The sequence below is a fragment of the Xyrauchen texanus genome, chromosome 18, assembly GCF_025860055.1.
Source record: "Xyrauchen texanus isolate HMW12.3.18 chromosome 18, RBS_HiC_50CHRs, whole genome shotgun sequence".
NCBI classification, from domain to species: Eukaryota; Metazoa; Chordata; class Actinopteri; order Cypriniformes; family Catostomidae; genus Xyrauchen; species Xyrauchen texanus.
In genome coordinates this window covers 33,487,163-33,512,922 of record NC_068293.1, presented here as the reverse complement: position 1 = coordinate 33,512,922, position 25,760 = coordinate 33,487,163, and the positions used below count along the sequence as shown (strand labels likewise).

The 25,760-nt window shown below is 38.1% G+C and overlaps 1 protein-coding gene across 2 annotated transcripts; it reads left to right on the top strand.

Moving 5' to 3' along the window:
• The first annotated feature begins 187 nt into the window (after nucleotides 1-187).
• Nucleotides 188-23,776, top strand: LOC127658778 (ras-related protein Ral-B). 2 transcript variants are annotated; one of them, XM_052148282.1, is made up of 6 exons: nucleotides 188-301; nucleotides 3,140-3,332; nucleotides 19,916-20,083; nucleotides 20,597-20,805; nucleotides 20,914-21,091; nucleotides 22,710-23,776. In XM_052148282.1, exons 3-6 carry the CDS (start codon nucleotides 19,970-19,972, stop codon nucleotides 22,830-22,832), a joined length of 624 nt encoding a protein of 207 aa, XP_052004242.1. In that variant the 5' UTR covers nucleotides 188-301; nucleotides 3,140-3,332; nucleotides 19,916-19,969; the 3' UTR covers nucleotides 22,833-23,776. The 2 variants fall into 2 exon arrangements, with proteins under 2 accessions (XP_052004242.1, XP_052004243.1); XM_052148283.1 differs by lacking the exon at nucleotides 3,140-3,332 and having other exon boundaries at nucleotides 189-301.
• The last annotated feature ends 1,984 nt before the right edge of the window (nucleotides 23,777-25,760 follow it).

Sequence of the window (25,760 nt, the reverse complement as noted above, 5' to 3'; positions counted from 1 at the left end):
TTACATCTCACATTACATTTGTAAGTTTAACATATGACTGGCTTCAAACTCGCTCGTATAAGCGAGTGAACGGAATGTTGTTTATAACATCATATTCCGATAATTTTTCCCCCACACGCCGCACGCCGGTGGGCGGAGTCTAGTTGTATGACATCATATCCTTTTAATTTGCATGTCCTGAAGGTGGAGTTTATGGTAGGCACGACAGTGCCAGAAAAAGTAGTGGGTGTAACACTCGGAACAGGCGATTAATGCTTACAAGATAGCATCAAGAGACAGTGGAGGACAAAGTCACCGACGGGTAATATGTCTGCTTAATTTACTGTTTTTGGAGATTAATTTGTTGTTCGTTTACTGTTGACTTAAGGAAGTGATGATCATCCATCAGTATAGAGAGGGTGTAAAAGGGTGCTACTTTGTCTGTCAGTTAGTTCGACTCACGAGAGACGGGCGTTGTTTCGGATGTTGAGCTCGTTCGATTGATTGAATGCCTCAACGTACTGTAGATATGCTACAGTGTTACTGTGTTCTTTTATCATTTGTTTGTATGTGAATTGGTTTGTTTCTCGTCCTCTTGCATGCTCAAGAGCCTGCACTTCCTATTTTTACGTGAATATTTTGTCAATCATACTGGTGAAACCAGAGGACATGAAGGCATCAGTTATTTCTTATAATTGTCGAAATTGTAGTTATTTTGTTTTCTCGTCCACTTATGTTTTGTTTACACAATATTATCCAGCTTTTAAATGCAAAAATTTCATTTTGAGAAAGCATAGTAGCCCCCCCCCACCACCATTAATATGGTTGTAAAGATGGCAGTAGTTGAATGGTAAACCTTTCTGTTGTTTAATTGATGTAAAATTATGAAGTGTGGTGTCATTTCATCCAGCACATATTAACCTTGAATACAGGCCATCATGTGGGCTATCTTGAGCAGAATCTGTAATGTCAGCTTAGATACTTTGGGTTATACCTGGCTGCTTTCATCTCATATTCAAACTGAATGGTCACAATTTGTTTTGTCATAAATGTAGGTTTTTGCTAAGAATTCATAGAATTCATTTACATTGGATGTAAACTCACTCCCTGTATAAGGCTGTGCCCTCTCATCACCTTTCAATAAGGGAGGGGTAAAGTCCTGGCCCAGTAACAAAGTAGCTTTTTTTTCTATTACAGATATGTAGAAATATCTTTAACATATAAGCCTATTCATGACTACATATAAAACTTCATGATTTAACTGTTCATGATTTTGTACTGTTAAATACCTTAATATTAGCTTGTTTTAGCTCGGATATTGCAATGTGTCAGTTAAAATGTTTTAGAATCCAATTATAAGCTCTTCTGGTGCATTGACACAAATTGAAATAGCAATATCGCATTAGTTCTATGAGGCCTGTGCAACAGGTTTCTATTTGTATTTTATACAGCTTTTACTCTGATTTCTTAGTTTGTTGTAAAAACTAGCAAACCTGCCTGGGGTCAACACTGTAAATGACCTGTCTACATCTGTTAGCTATTTCAATTGTTTGCTGTACATAGTTCCTTTCAAAATGTGTTCTTTTCAATGAATCTGTAGGTCTGATGTAGCCTCAACTTAGCTAAGGCTTAACTTAGTTCTGCCGTCTCTATTTACTCCAGTTAGAAGTATTTCAGTGTCGATTAGATTTTCAGAAGTGCTGTTGGAAAATTATACATGCTCAGCATTTGTTTGTCACCTGGTCAGACAGTTCTTCAGTGTTCCTCTATAAAATATATAGCTTTAACAGTGAAGTTCTCTGTCTCTCAACAACTTATTATAGGATTACATTTAAAACGTAACAGGATTAAATCAAATTCTGGAATTTTGAGCGCAAACATTCCCATTATCTCATAGTTGCACCTCACCATGACATCTGGTACATTTTATGTTGTTGACCATATCAGTGTATTATTATTTAATTAATCACAATATTAGAGAAAATAATCAGTCAAGGCATTATACACAAGATAACTGATTCATTTTCTTTTATTATTCCAAGCAGTACCCCTCATTTGTTTTGTCTTTTATTTTTCCTGAAAAATCTCCTTTAGTTATTGCAGTCTGAGCTGAATCGGGGTACTTTCTAAATAAAAAATTAATCAAGCCTAATTTATGAATTCCTCTAGATTTATTTCTCTTTAGCCAGGACTTGTGACCTGCTAACTCAAAAAAAACAAAACAAACATTGGATAAATGGCAAGTTCTCCTTTTTATTACAGGCTGTCTCATACTGGCATTATAGTGCATACTGCATACTTCCTCAGTCATAGGAAAGAGGTACTGATTTGCTACATGCTTCAACATGGTATCTTTATATTCTTGGTCTGTAATTAATAAGTGAAGTTTATGCAAATGTTCTTTTCTCACTCTCAGGTTAACTGACAACTGATCTTTAATTTGTTACAGCAATCCTTTTCTTGAGGATACTGGCAAGAAATAGTATTATACTGGGATAATAATCTGATGTTCTTAATGTCACACAGTCAGCATAAAATATAATTAATTATTACATAATCTGGATTATAAAGGGTCATATTGGGGTATGTGGGGCCAACAGTTAGTTTTGTGATTTGTTTTCTTTATCTAGGTTTTGACTTTGTCCTCCAAAATGATGTACATATCGTGCAGATTGGCATAATGTCGCATAGTGCACCATTGCGATATCAATGCATTCATATCGTACAGTCTGACAAGCAACAATCGTAAAGGACTATTATAAATCGTACAGTGTGCACCCGCCTTAACACATCTTACAGGCATTTAAGCAGGCTTGAGTAACCCACTGCTTAAAAAAACCTGTACTTAACCCCACACAAGTAGAACACTACAGACCAGTCTCTCTCATCCCATTCATGGTGAAAATTCTTGAAACGGCAGTTTTCAATCAGATCTCTGCCTATCAGGCTTAAAAACTGAACACTCCACTGAGACTGCCCTGCTGTCTTTTACTGAGTTGCTGAGACAGGTGAGAGCTGGATCATGTTCATCCGTCCTGATTCTACTGGACCTTTCTGCAGCCTTTGACACAGTCAACCATCAGATCCTTCTCTCCACTCTCTCTTCTCTGGAAATCACAGGAACTGTGCTTGACTGATTTAATTCCTATCTCCCTGGTAGGTCCTTTAATGTTGCCTGGAGAGTTGAGTTGTCCAAGTCACATCAGCTTCTTACTGGGGTACCTCAGGGCTCACTGCTTGGGCCACTTCTCATCTTCCTCATCTTTCCAGCCAACCCTGCTGTTGAACACAACATCACTGTGCAGCTGGGTTCAGCTACAGTAACGCCTTCCAAAACAGTCAGAAATCTAAAGGTAACCATCGATAACAAATTCAATTTCACAGACCACATCTGTAAGACAGCATGATCATGTAGATTTACACTACAATATCAGGAAAATAAGACCCTTCCTTTCTGAACATGCCACACAACTTTTTGTTCATTCACTTGTCAAAACTGGACTGGACTACTGTAACGCTGATATTGCAGGCCTCCCTGCATGCACAATTAGGCCCTTGCAAATGATCCAGAATGCTGCAGCATGTCTGGTCTTTAATGAACCAAAGAGAGTTACACCACTCCTTGTCTCTCTTCACTGGCTGACAGTTGATGCATGTATCAAATTCAAGGCTCTGATGCTGGCATACAAAACAGGCAGAGCTATGTTCCCACCAGAAGCCTGCGGTCGGCTAATGAGCGGCGCCTTGTTGTACCAACACAAAGACGCACTAATACACTTTCCCGGACTTTTGGTTTCACTGTACCATGTTGGTGGAATGACCTTCCCAACTCCATCCTTGAAGCAGACTTTACACCTTGAAGCACTTAACCATGCAAAGTATATATATATATATATATTCTTGTTGCTCTCTAATCTGTCTTGAATTCTACTATTCTGATGCTAGTGAAAATTTGTAATTCAGCACTTTTGGTACCACTTTCTCCTTAAGATGAATCATCTTTTGGAAGTCGCTTTGGATAAAAGCATCTGTCAAATGAATAAATTTAATGTAAATGTCATAAATCATCCTTTCTAAATTTCACATATGCGCTAATCTGACTCGAATCATACCCGTCCAGTTATTGCAAAATCGAACTAACAGAACAAGATAAATGGAATTGCAGATTGGTTCCGCCCAGCATGTATACATGTCAGTCGGACCGCAATAGACCTCTGCGTTATGTGCATTCTCAAAGAGAATTGACTAAACCTCCTATCTGTCTGCTGAACTAACGATCATGTCATACATGTAAATGTTTATCACTCAATGTCTTATCAGCAGCAATAAATGTCTTTCTTTAATAAAACAAGTATAAAAAAATCTTTCATGCTCTTATGTGGACAATTCTATCACATTCCATCATACAATACATTAACAGAGTGTAATATGCATACTATGTCAAGATTAGCACGCTAGCATTAGCGCCATGAATACAATATGTAAACATTACAAATTACCCATTATCTACTGCTAATGTATTACTTACACTTTTCATCAAGTGGTTATAACTCTTTTACTTATTTACTTTTTCTTTTAATTCGTTATTCTTTTACTTATCTCATGTGAATTACATTCAAAGAATGCGGCAGAAAACATGATTTCTATTGAATATTCAGCCTGAAGCAAATGACGGGTACAGGACTTTCAAGTATACAGACAACAAATACTAGCGATCGCTTGGAAAATAGACAAACCATATATTTTCTTAATCATCTATTTATTCACAACATCTCTATTTTGATGCTTTACACTGAGTTTATAAGGATAATGTATTTGTGAATTGAAGGTGCTAAGTGATGCAAAGCAGAGCTAGTATAGTGAAACAATACAGGGTTAAATTGTGTCGTCTTATGCCTTCAGACATCACCATAAGCACAACGTATAATCACATCTGATTCTGCACCAAAATCAGCGTGTAAAGAATGTAATGCATGTGGCTGTAAAGTTGTCCATGTTGTTTGTGCTTGTTGTCGGAGTCTCGCTGTAACTGACTTCTTCGATTCACTACTATGATGCAAAAGGACAACCGGAAAACGTCTACGTCACTCCTCAGCTGACGTCCTCTCTTCACTTATTCAATTGTACATGGTGTCAAGTATACTTCGATAGAGAGATGAGGACTTTGAAATTGAAATATCTTTTATGTCAAATAACTTTTAATAAATTGAAAATGTAAAACAAATCTCAAATCAAAGAAATGAATAATACAAATAAAAGCAATCGTATAAATAAACTAAGGCTTTGCCTGTGCTCTTTCCTAGCATGGATTTTTTTTTACATGTTTTTTTTTTTAAAGAAATATCAGCATATCCACATTTTCCGGCAGAAGCTGAGATCTTTGTACATTCACAATGTCCCCTGCTGATGAAAAAAACCTTTAACTAGGGACAGAGGTGGCTGGTGTGGAGAGGTATGCTTTTGCTAGACTGGAGAGTAGTGGGTACTGCCTAGCATTCTCTTTCCACCACTTGAGTGGACAGCTATTGAGGGAAATGGATCAGGTTTCAGCTCTGTACTTGTTCATTTCTGCATCAATCTGACTGATGTGCTGTGCAGCTGGTTCATCTAAAGACCCTCCAAGGAGATCTTCCAATACTGTTTTCTTGGAAGGAGGTTGTTTCAGCTCAGCTCCCTCTCTGTGTGTCTGGTCAAGAGGCTGCTCTGCTGCAGGGGGGTGGCAACTGGCACCTTCTTTGCCCCCATCCTGCACAGAGGAATAGCAGAAATAAAGACTAAGTAAAATCTAAGTACAACAGTGACAGGGGTTTCACATTGTTAGGCAAGATTTTAATATCATTTGTTATGATTTGTATCATTACTCTGCAAGAGTTAACACTTGAACACATTTAGAAAAATATGCCATAATAATCAGATTTAGAGAAATAGAGAGAAAGAGAGAATAAAATAAATACAATACCTGGTTCTGCAACAACAGCACATCTTTCTCCTTCAGTCTGTGGAATACATCCTTGTGCTGGTCTTTCTCTAGATGAGGCAGAGTCTAAAATCTAGGGTCTAATGCATTGCACTCCAGCAAGTGGTTGTACTCTGAAGTGTATCTGTCTGAAAGGTTGTTCAGTATAGCTCACTTCATGTTGCTCACAGTGAGAGAGTCTTCTTCGTTGGATGCCATGTTATGCTCGATCATAAGCTTTAAGGGTACAATGAGAGAGACAGTTGATTTTTTTTTTCATCACACAGCACAGTGGTTGCCGTTTTGAATGGCTTAAGAAGCCTCACCATATCCTCTGCATCACGGATGTCTGAGCCATCCAAAGTATCGATGTCATGAACGTTTCGCGAACGTCGTTGCTCAGGAGAGTTGCTGTCACAGCCACTTGCTGTTCGAGATAGACTAACTTATGTCCTGGAAGCTCCAGTAGTATCTGTTTAGCTGCGAACACAGCTGTGGCTGTGGAGCTTTTGTGAAAGAAGGCAGCAATGCGCCACACTCTGCCCAACAAACGGCTCATGCGGGGCACACTCAAACCCGCTTGGCTGGCTAAGTTCAAAGTGGGCAAAACACCTGACATAGGGGCTAGCCCAGCCTCTCTGACAGCAACATTCATATTGCTTGCATTGTTTGTGACCACAGCAATTCCATGGTTGACCTTTTGAAGCCCCCATTCACTCACAGTGAATGCATTACCAACTCACAGCTTTCATTTTTAGGCTTCGGAAAGTCAAAATGCCACCACACCTCCGTTTTGAATAAGGATGGGGCATCCTCAACATCAAGATCTACACTTGCCACCACCATGTTTTCTACTGTTTAACGCTACAACTTGCTCGCTGCTAATGTGCCTGTAAAGCAAGGTCAAAGTATACTTTGTACATGTTTTAAACAGCGCCCCTGCTGTTTAAAACCTGTATCGCGATTCATTTAACATCTCAACCGACTTGAATCGTCACATATTTTCATCGATTTTCAACCGGCTCGGAGTGCAGCGTTACATCCCTAGTCTCGGGGGATCCGATCACATGTGGTCAGACGAGACGCATCACTGTTTACACCTGGTCGTTTAAGTGCGTCTCCTGTGACCAGTTGTGTTTGGATTTCAGGAGGAGGATCTCTGTTTAATGATGACATACATCAATCACTATATCAGTGTGTCACTGAATGACAGTGCAAGTGCAAAAAAGTAATAAAAGTCAACAAAAATAACAGGGCGCAATTTCTCCCAGATGCATCTAAAATTTTTATTTAAGCACAAACACACATTTTCAAGCAGGGTTTTCCATGATTTTAGTGAATTACCTGTATAAAAGAAGCTTCAGATGTTCATGCTTCTTATCTGTGTTGATATCAAACACTCTGAAGATCCGTGAAGTTCTCATGTTTGTGTACGTATCTGCTTGTTTAGATTTTCCGATCGGACGCTTTTCCTTTTTAAAGCTGCTCATAGCCAGCAAAGTTTACACTATTTTATTGCAGTGGTTGATTGATAGAGGAGGGGTGGTGCTTCACTGCTGTCTGGAACGCATTCAGGGTGGATTAGTGTTTACACCTCAAATGCGATGCGTTTTTATTTTAACATATTCGTATTTGGTTTTTGTGATCCAATCACAAAACATTTTTGACGCCATTTAGACCTGTATTTAGTGCTAACCACGTGTGATCAGATCACCCAAAATCACAATACCATGTGAACAATGGGGTCTTCTAGTGACCTCTCTAAACTAGTTTTAGTGACTTTGCTGTTTTAAACCTTTCATTGCTTGTAATTAGTAATCAACTGATAATGCATTTTACCAAAAACGCTAATTCAGAAAGGTTATTTTTAATGAACCTTTGTTCATATACAATGATCTGGAATAATGTTTTTCACTGTTTTCTGATATTTCTGTAATTACCATTATAATCAACATTAGGGGATTTATTTTAACTGATAGTATAAGTCTACTTATAAACTCAACATAGATTATTTTTCCTCCCTGTAAATCAAATGTAGAGACACTTGAGACATTTTATTGCACTGCAGTGTTTTTGACAAGCAATGCTGTTGAAATTAATTCCACCTTTCCCACAGACTTGGGGAGTAGCAGCAATTTGGTGAATATTTTATATGAAGAAAATTAGAAAATATATAAAAGTTTAATTTCTACCTACATTCTTTCTGCTTGAAGTAAAATGTTATTATTTATTTACTTGTTTTAATCATAGCTCCTTTTTTTGATGGGCATTATTTATTATGAGAAAAGCCATGACATGATATATTTCTATACATCCTGACCTACAGTAATCTATATACATACTATAAACATTATTTTATTATAATTATTAGTATTATCTTTTGTAAAGAGATTGCATCTGAAGAGAGCTTAACATCACTCCATGCCCAATCTGGGTAACAAGCTATTGGGTCCCAGTTCAGCACCATACCATTTTAATATCTCAATGAAGCCTCTGTGTCCCAGCTCCGAATAGTTAGTATTCAGCAGAGATGGTCACCTTGAGTGCGAAGGAGAAACAGGCTCCTCAGAGGACAGATTCTTTCCATTTCCATTCCAGACTGAAAAAACTAGTCACATTTTTGAAGTTTATTCATAAATACGAAAACCTGGCCTACCATATTTTTAATCTTTGTTTTTTAAATCTGTACCTAACATTCTTTGCATTGTAATGCACTTTGAAATTTTGTTTGGAGGAGAATCGGTGTCAAACTGTCTGCAAGCCTTGGAAGCCACCGTGGATTTCCTGAAGTAACAATAGATGATTTCTAAATAACTAAACCCTAAACCAACTTTTTTTAGTTAATGATCTGTAAGCATGGGGCTTTATTGGTACTGGTCATTGATTCAAGTAATTTTTTGACATTTGTGTATAAAGTGTTTTAATTCTACAATATATGGTGTAAAAACGTCTGAGTGCTGCCCGCTTCAGGTTGAACGGTGGCTACTGCAGTTGAATTTTCCTATTGGCTGTTGCGGTACTTCGTAAGCGGTGACAGCTGACGTAAGCAGGTTTCAGCTCACCACGCCAGATTCATGTACATGTTGTCTTGCGACCGTGTGAGGAATAATAATAACATAGAGTCTGACAGCAGCTGTCAATTAATCCGTCACTACGAGTCTCAGGTGCTCTCCCCCCCCCCCCAACTCAGCCACGCACTCGGTTCGTTCACTCCATCCCCGCCGGGGTCTGCCCACTTTTCCTGCATTTTCAAATATTTCTAGTGGGTGGAGTCAGACTCTGAGCAGGTGTTTAGTTACCCTTTAAAAAATATTTGAATGAATTTAGAAAGTGATGATAAAGTGTACCTTATGTGCATATGTGATTTGGCATGAAAGTCCCTATGAATAAATGTGAGAGGAATGGTTCATATCGGTAAACTGTGATGCCAGATGTTTTTTCAGAGCCTGAGTCATTGCTCTGCTAGTGTCTTGTTTTGATCCTTTAATTTTCAAACCCCATTGGCTGACCCACTAAAGGGGAATATTTGTTTTTTTTTTTGCATTTGTTATTGTTGCTCTTCAACTAATTTTTGGTGTAGAACCTGTTTTATTTTGAGGCATGCTGCTACTTGCTCTAACCAGAAAGTGCTGTTTATTTTGGATTTGGATATTTTTTATTATTTTTTATTTTTTTGTTAGCTACTTGCTCATTGTGCTGCATAAAGCAGTTGTTGCATGGTGATTTAAGTGTAACAGTTAAATTGGCCTGGCTGTTTTAGAAGCAAGCTTCCAGTAGCTGGTCAACTAAATAAAGTGAAGCTTTATAGAGAGTATAGATTTAACATAACAACATACAATCCTCCATCGTGAATCAACAGTCCAGGGCGCTCTCCCTCCCATTGCTCGCCGGTTTAGATGGCGTCCATTTGGTCGAACCACTTTTCCTTGATGGTTCTGTTGTCACTTAAATTTTTTAATTTAATTTAATTTATTTATTTTTAAACTTTTGTACACTGTTGGTAGGTCCGGTGGTAGCCGTGTGCGGCCAACAGATGAGACACTTCCTGAGAGACGTTTTCGTTTTGCTGCAACTCGTTTATTGACCACGGTGTGGTTTTTGGCACAGCCATTTATTTTTTCACAATTCGAAAGTCACGTGAACAAATGATACTGTTATCGCTGTTGCTAACTTTAAAACAAGCGGGTTCATGTCACGTGTCGGAAATCCAGTGACTCTAGTAGGGATGATGATGATTTTCCTTGACCAATCAGTGATCTGCAGGATTTTTACGTCACATTTAGTACATTTAGTAAAAAAGTATCAGGTACCAGGTACTATCCACTGTGGAAAACCCCCAAAAAGCAAGCAGAGTTGTACCGTACAGTGGAAAAGCCCCAAATTATTGCAGAATTGTCATTTTTGGGTGAACCATCCCTTTTAAAGAGAGCCTGTTCTACCTTACACATTTTTGTGTATTCAATAAAGCTTAATGTTTGTTTACACCTTCCTCACCAGGTCTTTCCTGCAGAATCTGTGCATATAACCTGTCTGGACTAGCACACATTGTTTATATGCATTTTCTTTCTTCCATTGAAATCTTTCCCCCAGTGAACATTCCTTTTTCAGTATTTTAGGGTTGGGGTTCATGGTGTAGAAGAGTGCTTATTTTGCTTTCCCTTTGTTGGGATTAGTCTCGAGGGATTGAGAATACACAGAGAAAGTATGCAGGGTAGTGAGCATATGATGTGGCAGGGCAGAAGGAATGTTTGACCCAGTTATCCCCCTGTTTTTCCCATCAATCTGGGCAGGAAGCTCTAATCAAGCCAGATTAGTGAAAAGGTCATCTTGTTTCCTGGAGGACAGATATTTCCTCTTGCACAGCATATGTCAGAGGGCCTATATATATATATATATATATATATATAAGTACAGTGAAATAGGGAGGAATACCCCGCTTGGACAGCTATTTTTCCACAGAGAAAATAAGATGCATTTCACCAAAATTACATTATTTTCAGAAAGCTGACTAACAGCTCAGTTAATGTTCACATCAACCATCTGAATGGGAAAAAATGTGATATCAGTGATTTGGACTGTGGCATGATTGTTGGTGCCAGATGGGCTGGTTTGAGTATTTCTGTAACTGCTGATCTCCTGGGATTTTCACTCAAAGTCTCTAAAATTGACTCTGAACTGGTATGATTAGGTGTTGGTTAAGGGTAAGGGTTTGTTAAATTTTCAGTTTTCTTTTAGGACAGTTGGTTAGGTTTAGAGTAAAGTTCTTAAGGTTAGGGAGGTACGTTTTACTCATTAAAACCTTCATATAAAATTCACCTTTAAAACATTGTCTGATTACAACCTCATTTCACTTGTTTTCGGTGCCCCTCACTGAATATTTCACTTGGAAACTGCAGATAAACGTGAAGCATGTAAGTTCAGTTTTACAAAAATATTGCAATGCTCAAATACATTTCATGAGATCAGGCTGTGCATGCAAATATGCTCAATGTTGTCAAGTAGGGTCAACATTTTTGGCAAATACTAAAACACAATCAAGGCATATTTTTCATAATTTTTAAACTTGATGACTTGAAGTTTGAAGTTTAAATCTAAAACACTATTAAAACTAAGTCCGTCTATGCTCTCTCATCCTCGCAAGTTGCGAGACAAGGTGGATCACAAAACTAGTCGAGTGATCCAAAAATCAATGAAAATGATCTAAATAAAAAGTACATTTAAATTATAGCAATATTCACTAGAGATGCACCGATCGACCGGCCAGGGACCGGAATTAGCCGATTTTCCGCATGCTCGACCCGGACCGGTAAACGGCCGGTCAGACTTGCGTCTAACCGATTCCAAGCCGGTCCGTTTTGTTGCCAGCAGCGCAGGCAATAACGTCACAGCCGCATGTAAACATGTCATTGGCGTGGGAGATCTTTACTGTGTGAGTTTAGAATACATAAAGTTTGAAATGTGTAATAATTGTAAGGCCAAAGTAAACCGTGGGGGAACCACCACAATAACTTTCATCACCCAGCTGAAAATGCGCATTTTAAAAAAGAAGCTAAAAAGTGAAAGCGGCTAAAGCTAGCCAGAGCTCAGAGCCAGTCACAAGTCAGCAGCGTCTCCTATCATTCCTTGGTATGAGCAGCGAAAATACCAAAGCAATTACGAGGACAATTATGGAATTCATGGCCCTGGATGACCAGTTGTTCTCCATAGTTGAGGACAGAGGATCAGAAATCTGATAAATTTCCTCGATACAGAGTATGAGGTACTTTCCGACGTTGCGTTGCCCGAGTTCTTTAATCTCGTGTCATGTCACACACGCAGCCTGTTATCTGTCAAAATTTGGGTACACAAATCCGGAAGAGGGGAAGGGGGGTGCTGGATGGCAGTGGCAGGCTAAATACATACAAATTGTGCCGTTGTGATTTAATGTAATTTTTCCCACTGTGTCCGATATTAAAATCAGCGCGACACACATTGCAAAAGGCGTGGGCATTGTCGATATGGCTTTGGGATATGAAATTCAATTCTTCCATCCAGCTGTTGTTAAATGTACATGTATATTTTTTTTTTTTTCACCGGAGCACCAGCTGAGTCTTCCTCTCCCCTCTACCAGTGATGCTTGATTTAACATCCCGGGTCTACTGCCTGCGCAGATATCAACAGCGCAAATGGGTTGTAGGTTGCCAGATTGTGGTCATAAATGATTTGTAATGTGTATGATGTGTCGATTGTGTGAGTAGGATGCGTTTCATTCAAGATCTGGCAACTGGACCACCTTGCAATAATATATTGATTTGATTATTCATATAACGTGGTTTGGGCCATACAAATTACAGGAGTTTTTTTTGGGAGAAATAATAAAACGGGAGACTCCCGGGAAAAACGGCATGCAAGCTGTTCCCGAAGCAGTGCTCAGTTTTACAACTGATATTTGTACATCTAACCTAAGTTGAGCGTATTGGACACTTCAGTTTTTCAGATCTTTGGAATTGTTTTGTTAGACGAGTAACAAAGAGAAAAAGGTCCATTTATAAAATTAGTGGAAAATTACATCTGTTATATAAAGCAACTCATTTGCAGTTAATTGTTATTTCTACCTCTTTCTAGTCACAGAGGACTTTATTTTGAGAGTTGTTAAGTGACAGAAAATTTAGTGCTGTTTGGGGGAAAATGTAATGTTTAATAATTAATTTTATTATGAAAATAAAATTTTGAATTGAAGAAAGGTTTTGTTTGTATATGTGCTCAATAATGGTTCTTAGAAAGAAAATCGGAATCGAAAAAAATGGTATCGGAAATCGAAATCGGCCAAGAAAATTGCAATCGGTGCATCTCTAATATTCAGTGTTGCTAAGTTTTATATCACCAACTAAATACTTGCTACTATATAGGGAAAATTCGATATATCACTAAACTTTAATCCTTACCAGAGGTAATGCAATCAAGTGTGAACACCTATTACATTAGGTAGCAAACACTACTCCTTAGTCTCAAAACTTTTTCTGTTGTAATTCGCCTTAGCTGATTTTCTAAATCGATAAAAGCATCATGTTCAGGAAACTTCTGTAAGGGTGAGATTATTAGACATATCCTCTGAATGCTTCTTCAAATGAATGAAGTGAGCTTAATGCTGGCCCTGTTCCAGTGAACTTCACCTACTCCACTAAGCTCCTGATGTGTGCTTTGATTGTACCCAGCGGCCCTGCAATCAGAGAGGGCGAGACTGAATAGGTCAGCATGCCACTCCACTCAAGCAGAGGGCATCACCCTCTCTCATGCATGAAGTCAGTGACCCTCTGCTAAACTAGCACCCATTGTGTGGTAATGCAGCAATAATAGGCTTACAATCAACATGGATTTCTCTGTTGATCTCTCTGCACTGTTCTCCACTCTTGGGTGACACAGCTGAAGAATATTCATCGCTGCTTGTGGCTCAGCAGCTCCACAGACCCTTCTCAAAGGGGCTTGTGACATACTGTACGAGTGGATTAGAATGTGGAACACATTCAGGGACCTCCTAATGAATTAAAGCAGCCCGAGGAGGAGCAGGCGGGTCGTCATCAATATTTCAAATGTTGGTCGATATCCGGCCATACTTATGAAACATGTAGGTCGGATCTGTCATCGTTTTAGGGTGCATTTTAACTGGCTTTCTCTGTAACCGAGATTACATGTGGATGTAATCCACTGGGTTGCACTGCCTTACCATTGTTGTTTTTGCACCTTTTGCCATGGGGCTGTTGTTTCCCTAGCATTCCTGGAAAGGACAGCTATTTGAGGCCATAATTTTTCAATGTTAAAATACTGTCTGCTATTACAGCGTAATATATTATATATATATATATATATATATAGCTCTTTGGCGCTATCAAATCATTGCTCTGTTTGTTTGAGCATCCCGACCAGCCAAACAAGAAAACATTGACTCATCCAATGTTGTGAATTTTGGTGGGACTATCTGATTTTGTGACTTTTTAGTTACAATTCTGTTTGGAATTCAACTTTAAGCCACTTAGTGTGATTTTCTTTTAATTTAGATTTTCTAAGACACACAGAAATCAAATACATGAATACGTACAGTAGTATCATTTTCAAATATATTAGCGAATAACATGGAACAGTGATTTCAGATGGATGATACCAGATCTTTCTTTCTTTCTTTGAGAGAATCACAATAATTGTATGAGCAATTGGTTATCTTTACTGACATGACTCTTAAGCATCTTAATAAGCATCCTAAAAGTCTTTGTTAGCAGATTCTTGTGTCTTCCTGCGTGGTGCCCCAGTTTCCTTCTGAGATTCCATTTTTGTGGGACCACCAGGAACAATAGCTGGAAGCAGTGGGTCATGTTCTCCTTTCCTTTACTGATAAATGACTGTATGGAACCTTTCTCTGTGGTCTTATTACATGGACCGATAACTTTATGAATCATAACAAGATGCAGAATGAGGCCAGCTGTTTGAAATCCTGAGTTAATGAAGTATAATTCTGAATCAGCTGTGCTTTTTAAAACTAAATGAATCATGATATACAAACTAAATGTAATGGGGATGTATCAGTATTGCTATTGCTAATACTTGGGGTTAGGAATTTGAATCAGTAGGTTCAAATTCTAACTAGGGCCAGTGGTGGCTCAGTGGTTAAGGCTCTGGGTTACTGACTGAAAGGTCGGGGGTTCAAGCCCCAGCACCGCCAAGATATCTGCTCCAGGGTGCTGTTTCATGGCTGACCCTGCGCACTGACCCTAGCTTAGTTGGGATGTGCAAAAACAATTGCATTTCATTGGTACCTGTACTCTGCACAATGACAATAAAGTTGAATCTTAATCTTAACAAATCTCTGACCCCAAGTATTAAATATTGGCCCATCATTCCATCGTTTGTGCTATGGACATGAGTGATATTTCAAATCATTTGGCTTATGAGGAGAGGTTATCAGCATAAATGTTTTTGCCTTGCAATTGAAACGGTAAAGAAAAGAAAATGCTTGTGCTGAAGGAGTGGTCCAAGCCACATCTAAGGACCAGAATATCATAGAGACTTGAGGTTGGGCTCTTTTGTCTACAGCCAGTAAGCAACTGCATAGCAATCCTCGACATTTAACAACACAACGACGCATGAAATCGAGCTTTCAAAGCAAGATGCATCTGTGTTCATGTACTTGCATAAAAATGAAATGCTCTGTGCAAGAACAAAATGTTTTCGATTTACATTGTAATCAGTGTCAAGTTAAAAAACCCCCCACCTGATTCCATTTCTAGGTCAGATTAAAGCATTTACCATAACACTTAGTTGATGCATACTCAAGTACACAAATGCTCAAAATGTGTCAGACATGCGATGGACTTTTATACAGGGTTTTCTAGCATACACTCATTTTAAGATGTATACATAGTATATGCATAGAGGACAAATACATATCAAGAGATATACAATTCTGGCATTCATAAAAATCTATATGAACAATTTATACTCCATCAAAACGTATATATATATATTATAAATTATATTACACATATAAACGGGTCAAGAACAGGTTATACGTAGCTAGCTCTAAAAAGCATATTATATATTCAAGGGAAAATCTTGAAGGCCTTAATAGATGTGCTAATGATAACAATTATCACAAGATATACTAATAACACATGATCACAAGAGACGCATCATTACAGCCAATAAAAATCAAATACATTTATACATAGTTCAGTTTGCAAAACGATATCATGAAACAGTGATTTTAGATGGATGAGATCAGATGGCAATTTCATAATTCTGAATGATTCCATAATACTGAATGTTATTTACATTGTTCTATAATGGTCTTGTATTCAGAGAAGATATGATAATTGGTAAGTGTGAAAATTGAAAATTCTCTCTGATTTTACTCACCCTCATGTCCAGTGGCGGATCTAGAAAATTTTACATGGGGGGGCAAAGGGGTGGCATGAGGTCTTGGCAGGGTGGCAAAGACGGTACAAGGGAATCACTATGTGTGAATTGCTTTAGTAAAACAAACACAAAAACACAGTAGTTATAGTTTAATCATGACCGTACACACTACAAAGGTTTTTAACACAACATGAATAAGCCCAGTGCAGTGTTCAAACACAACAAAAATGCATCTTTTAAAAATTAAAAGTATAACAAGAAAAATTAAAATATAAAAAGAAAAGTACAAGATGCAGTGGACTACAAGTAAAGAACAGTGGGCAATACTAAAGTTATAATTATAATTAAAAACGTATAATTATAGTCCACAAATGACCCATGATCACCTATCTTTTTTAGTAAAGCTTAAGGCGACGGTTGTTGTGCTTTGCAGCAAAACGTTTCACAAACAAATCTAAATCTAGTGCTTTTGCACGCTGTTTCTCGATACTGAGAACAGCCAGATTTCTCAGACGGTCATCTGCCATGGTTGAGCGCAGGTGAGTTTTTACAAGCTTTAAAGCTGAAAAGCTTCGCTCACACCCAGCAGTACTCACTGGCAAAACAATAGCGATCTTGCACAGGCGAAAAAGCTCAAAGAAAACCTCTTTAAAAGGCACCAAGAACGTCACAAACTCAGTCAAACTGGACGGGTTTACTTTGCCATTTGCTGTTTCTTTCAAGAAGTCTTTTTGCCTGGTGTATCTCAGTTTTCAAGTCTTGCAAGTCAGAGCCATATTCCTCAGCCACTAACAAAACCAATTCTTCCTTTAAGAAGTCATTGTTTGATGGGTTTAAAGCTTGTATACCCCTCATTATCTTGCTGCTAGAGTTTGAAAAGCGCCTGTCCACTTCACTGATCATTGAGTCTATATGCACACCTATTTTTTACAGTCTATGATGCACACACGTTATGTTTAGATTACTTGTATATTTGTTATTTCCCAACCCAGTTGTAACCTGGTTTCATTGCTGTGATATCTGAGAAGGAATTGGATTTATATGATTTATACTATAGGACTGCTTAGCTAATCAACTGATCGATCTCCTAACTGTATTGTGTGCTGTTGTGTGGACGTAACGGCGACCATCAGTAAACGTTATGAATACAAACAATTTATATTCTTTATTAAGCTGTTATTGTCTTTACTAAAATCAAAATTAGGCTAATCAAAGGGAAGAGTGCTCTTATAAATCACGAGGAGCGATTTGACCGCTGATAATGGCTAACGTAATAGACTCGCTGTTTTGATGATGATGTATCCTATTTACCATACAGAATACATTCATTACAAATGTAACTTCAAGTTCAAGTTAAACGTGTGTTTAAACTACGCCTTTGGAAACTCACTTCACCTGTTCAGAGGCTCTGAGTGGGGCAGCAGCTCAGTCTCTCCAGTCCAGTCGGGTTGCAGGGACACCGCAGCAGAGCAGACTCGCTGTGTGAGTGAGCCAGACTGCTGAGCGTAACGCAGCTTGTCGCTCTGTATGTTTGAATCAGTGAGAGGCAGGGGAGGGGCTGATGATACATTTAAAATTAAAAATTAAATTGTTCACTTTTGGTAAATGTATTGTTTAGTTCACTGTTTTGAGAAGCTTGTGGACGTAATAGCGGGTTGTTTTTACAAGTACAGATTTTGGATCATTAAAGTTAGGGGGGCAGCTGGGGGGGGCAAGGCTCTAGAGTGGGGGCACCTGCCCCCTTGCCCCCCGTAGATCCGCCCCTGCTCATGTCGATCCAAAGCCTCAGTAACCATTCACATTCATTGTGATTGGTGACTGAGGCTGTCAGCCACTTACCCTTTCATTCTTTCTGCCTAACATCTTTTGCTTTGCCATGATAAATTAGATTATTATTGTATATTTAGTTAACTGTGGTCCATATGAAAGTTCAAATGCAAATACAGGTGAAACTCGAAAAATTAGAATATCGTGCAAAAGTTCATTAATTTCAGTAATTCAACTTAAAAGGTGAAACTAATATATTATATAGACTCATTACAAGCAAAGTAAGATATTTCAAGCCTTTATTTGATATAATTTTGATGATTATGGCTTACAGCTTATGAAAACCCCAAATTCAGAATCTCAGAAAATTAGAATATTACACAAAATCAATAAAAAAAAAAAGGATTTTAAATACAGAAATGTCGGCCCTCTGAAAAGTATAATCCTGCATATGTACTCGGTACTTGGTTTGGGCCCCTTTTGCATTAATTACTGCCTCAATGCGGCGTGGCATGGACGCTATCAGCCTGTGGCACTGCTGAGGTGTTATGGAAGACCAAGATGCTTCAATAGCGGCCTTCAGCTCTTCTGCATTGTTTGGTCTCATGTCTCTCATCTTTCTCTTGGCAATGCCCCATAGATTCTCTATGGGGTTCAGGTCAAGCGAGTTTGCTGGCCAATCAAGCACAGTAATACCATGGTCATTGAACCAGGTTTTGGTACTTTTGGCAGTGTGGGCAGGTGCCAAGTCCTGCTGGAAAATGAAGTCAGCATCTCCATAAAGCTTGTCTGCTGAAGGAAGCATGAAGTGCTCTAAAATGTCCCGGTAGGCGGCTGCGTTGACTCTGGACTTAATAAAGCACAGTGGACCAACACCAGCCGATGACATGGCTCCCCAAACCAACACAGACTGTGGAAACTTCACACTGGACTTCAAGCATCTTGGATTGTGTGCCTCTCCATTCTTCCTCCAGACTCTGGGACCTTGGTTTCCAAATGAGATGCAAAATTTGCTCTCATCAGAAAAGAGGACTTTGGACCACTGAGCAACAGACCAGTTCTTTTTTTCTTTAGCCCAGGTAAGATGTTTGACATTTGAAGCCCATGTCCAGGACCCGTCTGTGTGTGGTGGCTCTTGATGCAGTAACTCCAGCCTCAGTCCACTCCTTGTGAAGCTCCCCACACATTTGAATGGCCTTTTCCTGACAATCCTCTCCAGGCTACGGTCATCCCTGCTGCTTGTGCACCTTTTTCTTCCACACTTTTCCCTTCCACTTAACTTTCTATTAATGTGCTTTGATACAGCACTTTGAGAACATCCAACTTCTTTTGCAATTACCTTTTGAGGCTTTCCCTCCTTGTGGAGGGTGTCAATGATGGTTTTCTGCACAACTGTCAGGTCAGCAGTCTTCCCCATGATTGTGAATTCAACTGAACCAGACTGAGAGACCATTTAAAGGCTCAGGAACCCTTTGCAGGTGTTTAGCTGATTAGAGTGGGACACTTTGTGCCTACTATACTGAACCTTTTCACAATATTCTAATTTTCTGAGATTCTGAATTTGGGGTTTTCATAAGCTGTAAGCCATAATCATCAAAATTATATCAAATAAAGGCTTGAAATATCTTACTTTGCTTGTAATGAGTCTATATAATATATTAGTTTCACCTTTTAAGTTGAATTACTGAAATTAATGAACTTTTGCACGATATTCTAATTTTTCGAGTTTCACCTGTATGTGTTTGAGTTGATGCTTCAGCTTAACCACAAAATCTCTCTCTGTGTGTGTGGGTGTGTGTGGGTGTGTGTGTGTGTGTGTGTGTATAGGTGGTGCCAGCTTGTGTGGGCATTTTCTGGTGTACGTAAGGAAGGCATTCAGATATGGCAGCCAATAAGAATAAGGGTCAAAGCTCTTTGGCCCTGCACAAGGTCATTATGGTGGGCAGCGGAGGTGTAGGAAAGTCTGCTCTTACACTTCAGTTTATGTATGATGAGGTAAGCCAACATTTACTACAAAATCTGCCTACAAAAAACTGAAACATATTGACAATGTAGAAGGTATGTTCTTTTATACAAGAGTACAATCTCTGCATAGAACCAAAAGAAAACAGAGAATCAAAGAAAACATTTGACTGAATGCTTCTCATGATCATAAAAACCATGCTCTATAGGCATATGTTTGTGATTTGAGATTAGTTTTGTACACGAATATAAATGGTCTAAAAACGTGTGACTGTTAGTCTAGATTATATTATTTATGAACAAAGTGTTTTGCTTTTGTTCAAGGCCTAATGGCTAGTAAGTCCTGCATTTCCTGTTACTGCTCTTTTCCCCATCTTTTTCTGTCTTCTATCTAGTATCCTGTGTAATAAAATGTTAAATGGGATAATAAAAAAAAGAAAAGAAAATAGGTTTTAGCTAACCTTCAAGCTAATCTTATTCAAGGTATTTCTGTGCATTGTCCCAGTTTATTCACTAGTAATATTCAGTCTATTCTCTGGTCCTCAGTTTGTTGAAGATTATGAGCCCACAAAGGCAGACAGCTACAGGAAAAAAGTTGTGTTGGATGGAGAAGAAGTTCAAATTGACATTTTGGACACAGCTGGGCAGGAAGACTATGCGGCCATTCGAGACAATTATTTCCGCAGCGGAGAGGGTTTCCTGTTGGTGTTCTCCATAACCGAGCATGAGTCTTTTACAGCCACAGCAGAGTTCAGGTCAGCAATATTCCACTTTCCTGGATTCTTCCATTGTGACCTGGTATAGTCGGAAATTTGGATCAACGTTATATGTTAAACTGTCACTGTATGTGTGTGTGTTTACAGGGAGCAGATCCTGCGGGTTAAAGCAGAGGATGATAAGATTCCACTACTAGTGGTTGGAAATAAGTCAGACCTTGAGGATCGGAGGCAGGTTTCAGTGGACGAGGCCAGGGGAAAAGCTGAGGAGTGGAGCGTGCAGTATGTAGAGACTTCTGCCAAGACACGGGCCAACGTAGACAAGGTAAAGCATGTGTCTGTGCGTTCTATGAGAACAGATGGTTAATAGATCCTCAGAGGATGAACCAGCATAGCTAGAGTTGTTATAGTTTTGCACTTGTTTTTATTTCCATTTTCATTTGAATAGTTTATTTTGTTTTCATTTTTATCTTTTGAGAATTATAATTTTAGTATACTTTTTTACTTCTTTTTTTTTTTAAGCATCGCGTCAAGTAGATCCAGTCAATATTTCAGAATGATAAATACAGAGGACACAGAATAGGGATGGTTGTGACAGTTTACTAAATGTAGCAGCTTAAAATTAGGAATTATCTTAAGTGTAATGCAGTTTCTGATGGGAGTATGGCATCAAAACATTGTCACAATGAGCTGACTTGAAAATACAAAAATAAAAATCTTTTCTCTGTAGTTGTTGTTGATATTGTTAGTCACATTATAGTTGTATTTTAATTTTCTTTTGCAAACTGCCATTTTTATTTTTTGTACTGAGAAATACGGTGACCGGGAGGGGACCTGTTCGGTTGACTTAGTTTTGTCATGACCACGACATATTAACTCATGGGAACGTGATAATATACTGTGGCCATGAGATATTCATTCGTGGGAACGTCATATTAACTCGTGTGAACGTGATAAGTCGTGGCCACGATATCATCAATAATATTCTGAGTGTTTTACAGTTGGTTTCATGTCTATATCTCAAACGGTCATTGAGTTTAATGGAATTAGATTATTATAAACATTTACACCACTATATTTATTTGAAAACATCTAGAATTTAAATTCCACAAATTCAGCTTTGTGCAAGGCAAAGAAATTCAGGCATATCTAAGTTGGTTTTGGCTTGAAAATGTGATTTGCACGGAGAGTTTAATGAGTATTGTCACGAATGTCAAATATAAAACTAACTTAACCGCAGTGCGGTATCCGTGGAGGCGTCAGGGACCTTTCAACTGGTCAATGATGAATCCGAATATTTCATTCAAGCCAGCAAATTTCCGACGGCAAAGCCCATTAAACTTAAGAATGCGCTTCAGGTGTCTTTCACTTATAACGTACCCATGTCTTAATTCCAGAGACTGCACTATATCTTTATATGACAGTCCTAATTCAAAGTAAAATGTTATTTCATTAGTTATCTCCATCTCATGCCGACTGCTGTAACATATGGTTACAATGACGGATATCGTTCCCTCAACATAAGATCTCGAGGCCGCGACTTCACATCGCGTGGCCACAACATAGGGATGTCGTTACCTCGACAAAATGATATCGTGGCCACGACTTATCACGTTCCCATGAGTTAATATGTCTTGGTCATCACAAAACCAAGTGAACCGAACATGTCCCCTCCTGGTCACCGTAGAGAAATACTTGTTTTTTAAAGGTTTTGTTTTTATCTATATAGGGAGGTTCGAATTAAAAGGAGTCATAAATAAGAAAAAGGATGAAAGTGTTTTTCTCTTTAATTGTACTTGGTTGTTGTTAATATTGCAAGTCGCATTTTAGTTTTTGTTGTTTTGCAAACTTAAATTCGTTAACGTAAAATTTTGGCAGCAATATAGTTAACCATAAAAACCTTGCTCGTTCTGAGGAATAACGAACGCTTTATTTCTCCAAAGGTATTTTTTGATCTTATGAGGGAAGTTCGGGCTAAAAAGATGTCAGAAAATAAGGACAAAAATGGGAAGGGAAAGAACAAGAAAAATAAGAAGAGCTTCAAAGAGCGATGCTGTTTACTTTGAACTACACATGGACATTTACATGCCAAATCAGCTTGCAGCTCTGTGGAAACTGAGTCAGCGCCTTTTTCTTTGTTATAATCAAGACTTGATTATTAGGCTTTTGTACTAGCCAAGGTAAGCCTTTATCACAATCTTTCATTCCCTAACTCATTCAAAAACAAGACCCAGATTGAATGTTATCCATAATTCTTTTTACGGACTATGACCACTGGTTAAAGAAGACTGTGGCACTTTAGGACTTTGAAAAATGGAGGTGGAGATCATGCACCCAACACTAACTTTATTTCTCCATAACTGTAGAAATCTTCTTTAGTAAACAAAGTTACCTTTTTTATTGCACACCTTTTCAGTATTTCTTGTTAGTTTTTTTTAATTTTTAATATCTAATCCTTTTATTAATACCGGTTGACTCCATTATGGCATAGAAAGCAAGTAATCTTAGATCAAGGTATTCCATGTTGTAGTACTGTGGTGTTAAGCTTTGAAAACTTGTTGAAAAGCACATGTGGTAATGAGGACTGAGTGAGGCAGCACAGACTAATAGTGCCACCTGGTGGTTCAAACGTACAGTCCTCAGGTGTGCATGTTACTAAAAGCTGTAAAACTGATTTTCTTCATGCTTTAATGTTTTATTAAAATATTTTTGTTGAGCATTACTTACAATTTGTTTTACATTAGTTGTAGTTACATTTCCACCACTGTCCTATGAGATAAATGTATTCTGTGTGAAAATGTGCCAACAAAGAAAATTGTAATCTTAGCATTCTCAGACTGAAATTTTATTTTGTGTTTGTTTAGCTCGCTGTTGAGGAGCTACATGTTCTCGAGTATTTTGCAACTGCTCCTTTATACATACATCACCAGACCTAGACTGCAATTTGTATTGTTGTTTTCTTTTAGAAGAAATTTAATAATAAAAAATCCTCCTTTGCATCACCTGTTCTTCGCTGAATTAAAATTGCCTAATTTTTTTATAATGTGAAGGGCTGTACAATTAATCTGAATTAAATTGAAATTGCTTTGTGGCCCAGTATGATTATAAACTGCAGGATTAGAACTGCAGCCTGTGATTTTAAGGGATATTTCACCTAAAAATGAACATTCTGTCATCTTTTTTTAAACTGAGCAAAAGTTTGGAATCATTTGCAGATTTTGCTGTTTCAGAAGGATATTGGTACTTTAATTCACCAAAGTGGCATTCAACTGATCACAAAGTATAGTCAGGACATTACTGATGTAAAAAAACAACACCATCACTTATTTTTTTTTGGCAGTGGACTCTTTATTTAAATAAATAAAGAACTGCCTATCAATGCTCCATTTAAGAAAATTGAGCACTATTTCTCGTACACTTGTTTAAATTCAAATTATTGTAGTAGTATAATACAAGTACACTAGGATAATATTCAAATCGACTGTGCTTTAATAGATAACATCCCTGAAGGAGGACAAAAGACATCAGAGTTCACCTTAAACTCCAGCGACAATATGAATGCAACCATAACTGGGTTCTTTTTCACACAGTTCACTTTTGGGTCAACTGAAAAAGAGAGTTTGGCTCTTTTGAAGAGACGTCTGAACACCCTTAAAGAGGAACTTTTTAAGAAGTAGTTTTGAAATCATCTGCTAAATTACTAAATGTAATAGTAAATTACTTGAGCAGCTTAAGCCACGGAAAATAGTATGAAGCTTCCAAACGCATCCACACATGTCTCGGAGGTAATGCGCTCAACAAGCCACGTGATAAATGTGGTAGATTGACGTCTTCGACGCGGAGGCAAATGAGATTCGTCCTCCGCCATCCGTATCGAGTCACTATGCCACCACGAGGACCTAGAGCACATTGGAAATTGGGCATTCCAAATTGGGGAGAAAATAATCATAAATAAAGGAACCAAAAGTAGTCACTTTTTTTAAACTGAAAAATAGTCTTTAAAATGGTCTATAATACTTCTAAACTCAGGAAAAACTTGTAAATAACAAAAAATAAATTTTAATTTTGATGCATTTGAGACACCTAACACTAAGAAATAATCCAAAATAGACATAATTTAGTATGTTTCCTTGACTGGCTATGGCTAAGTTTGAATCTGTTGGAATAGGGATCACTTGGTGCATCATGATTGTTAGGTAAGGTAATGATGGTAACAACCTTAATGTTCTGCTTTACTGGCACCACGAATGAACAAAGACACTTCTGTCAAATCTTAATGGTACTGATAAGACCTGCATTGTGCCACTGGATGGCAGTCTTGATGTTTCCACATACGCTTCTTATGTGCTGCTGGCTGCAAAATGCAATAGTCTCTGAATATGTTAATTAGTGGTTCAGTTTTCTAGTGTGCATGCCAGTAGTTGCACGTATATGTTATTTATAGTAACCATGGCCAAAGGGTGTTTAATGGTTTCTACAGTTTGATATGTTTCAGGCTAATTATAAGAAAAATCATTATCCCATTAACAAAGAGTTAAAAAGTTTAGTTTTTTATTTATAAAGCACTATTAAAACAACAGACCATTGACCAATGTGCTGTACAATAATAAATGTAAATAATATAAAACCCCAAGAGAACGACAAATAAACGAATAACAAAGTAAACCGCACACACTCCATAAAAAGGAAAATCAAATGTTACCAGAAAAGAAAAAACTAAAATGTACAGCAAGTCATCAAAACTTAATTTACCCAAATGCTAGAGAGAAAAGGTGCGCTTTCAGCTGACATATAAAAAATATTTAAAGTTGGAGCTAATCTAATGTGGAGTGGTAATTCATTCCAACTTCGGGACAGCTACTGCAAATGCACAATCACCCCTTAGCTTCGTCCTAAACCTGGGAACACTCAGAACCATCTCGTCAGAAGACATAAGAGACCTTGAAGGCGTATGTATGTGCAGGAGTGCCGACATTCAGAGATTTAAAAACGAA

Coding starts and splice junctions, on each gene's coding strand:
- LOC127658778 (XM_052148282.1), top strand. CDS start 19,970: ATGGCAGCCAATAAGAATAAGGGTCAAAGCTCTTTGGCCCTGCACAAG. Junction 20,084..20,596: donor TTCAGTTTATGTATGATGAG/GTAAGCCAACAT, acceptor TCTGGTCCTCAG/TTTGTTGAAGATTATGAGCC. Junction 20,806..20,913: donor ACAGCCACAGCAGAGTTCAG/GTCAGCAATATT, acceptor GTGTGTTTACAG/GGAGCAGATCCTGCGGGTTA.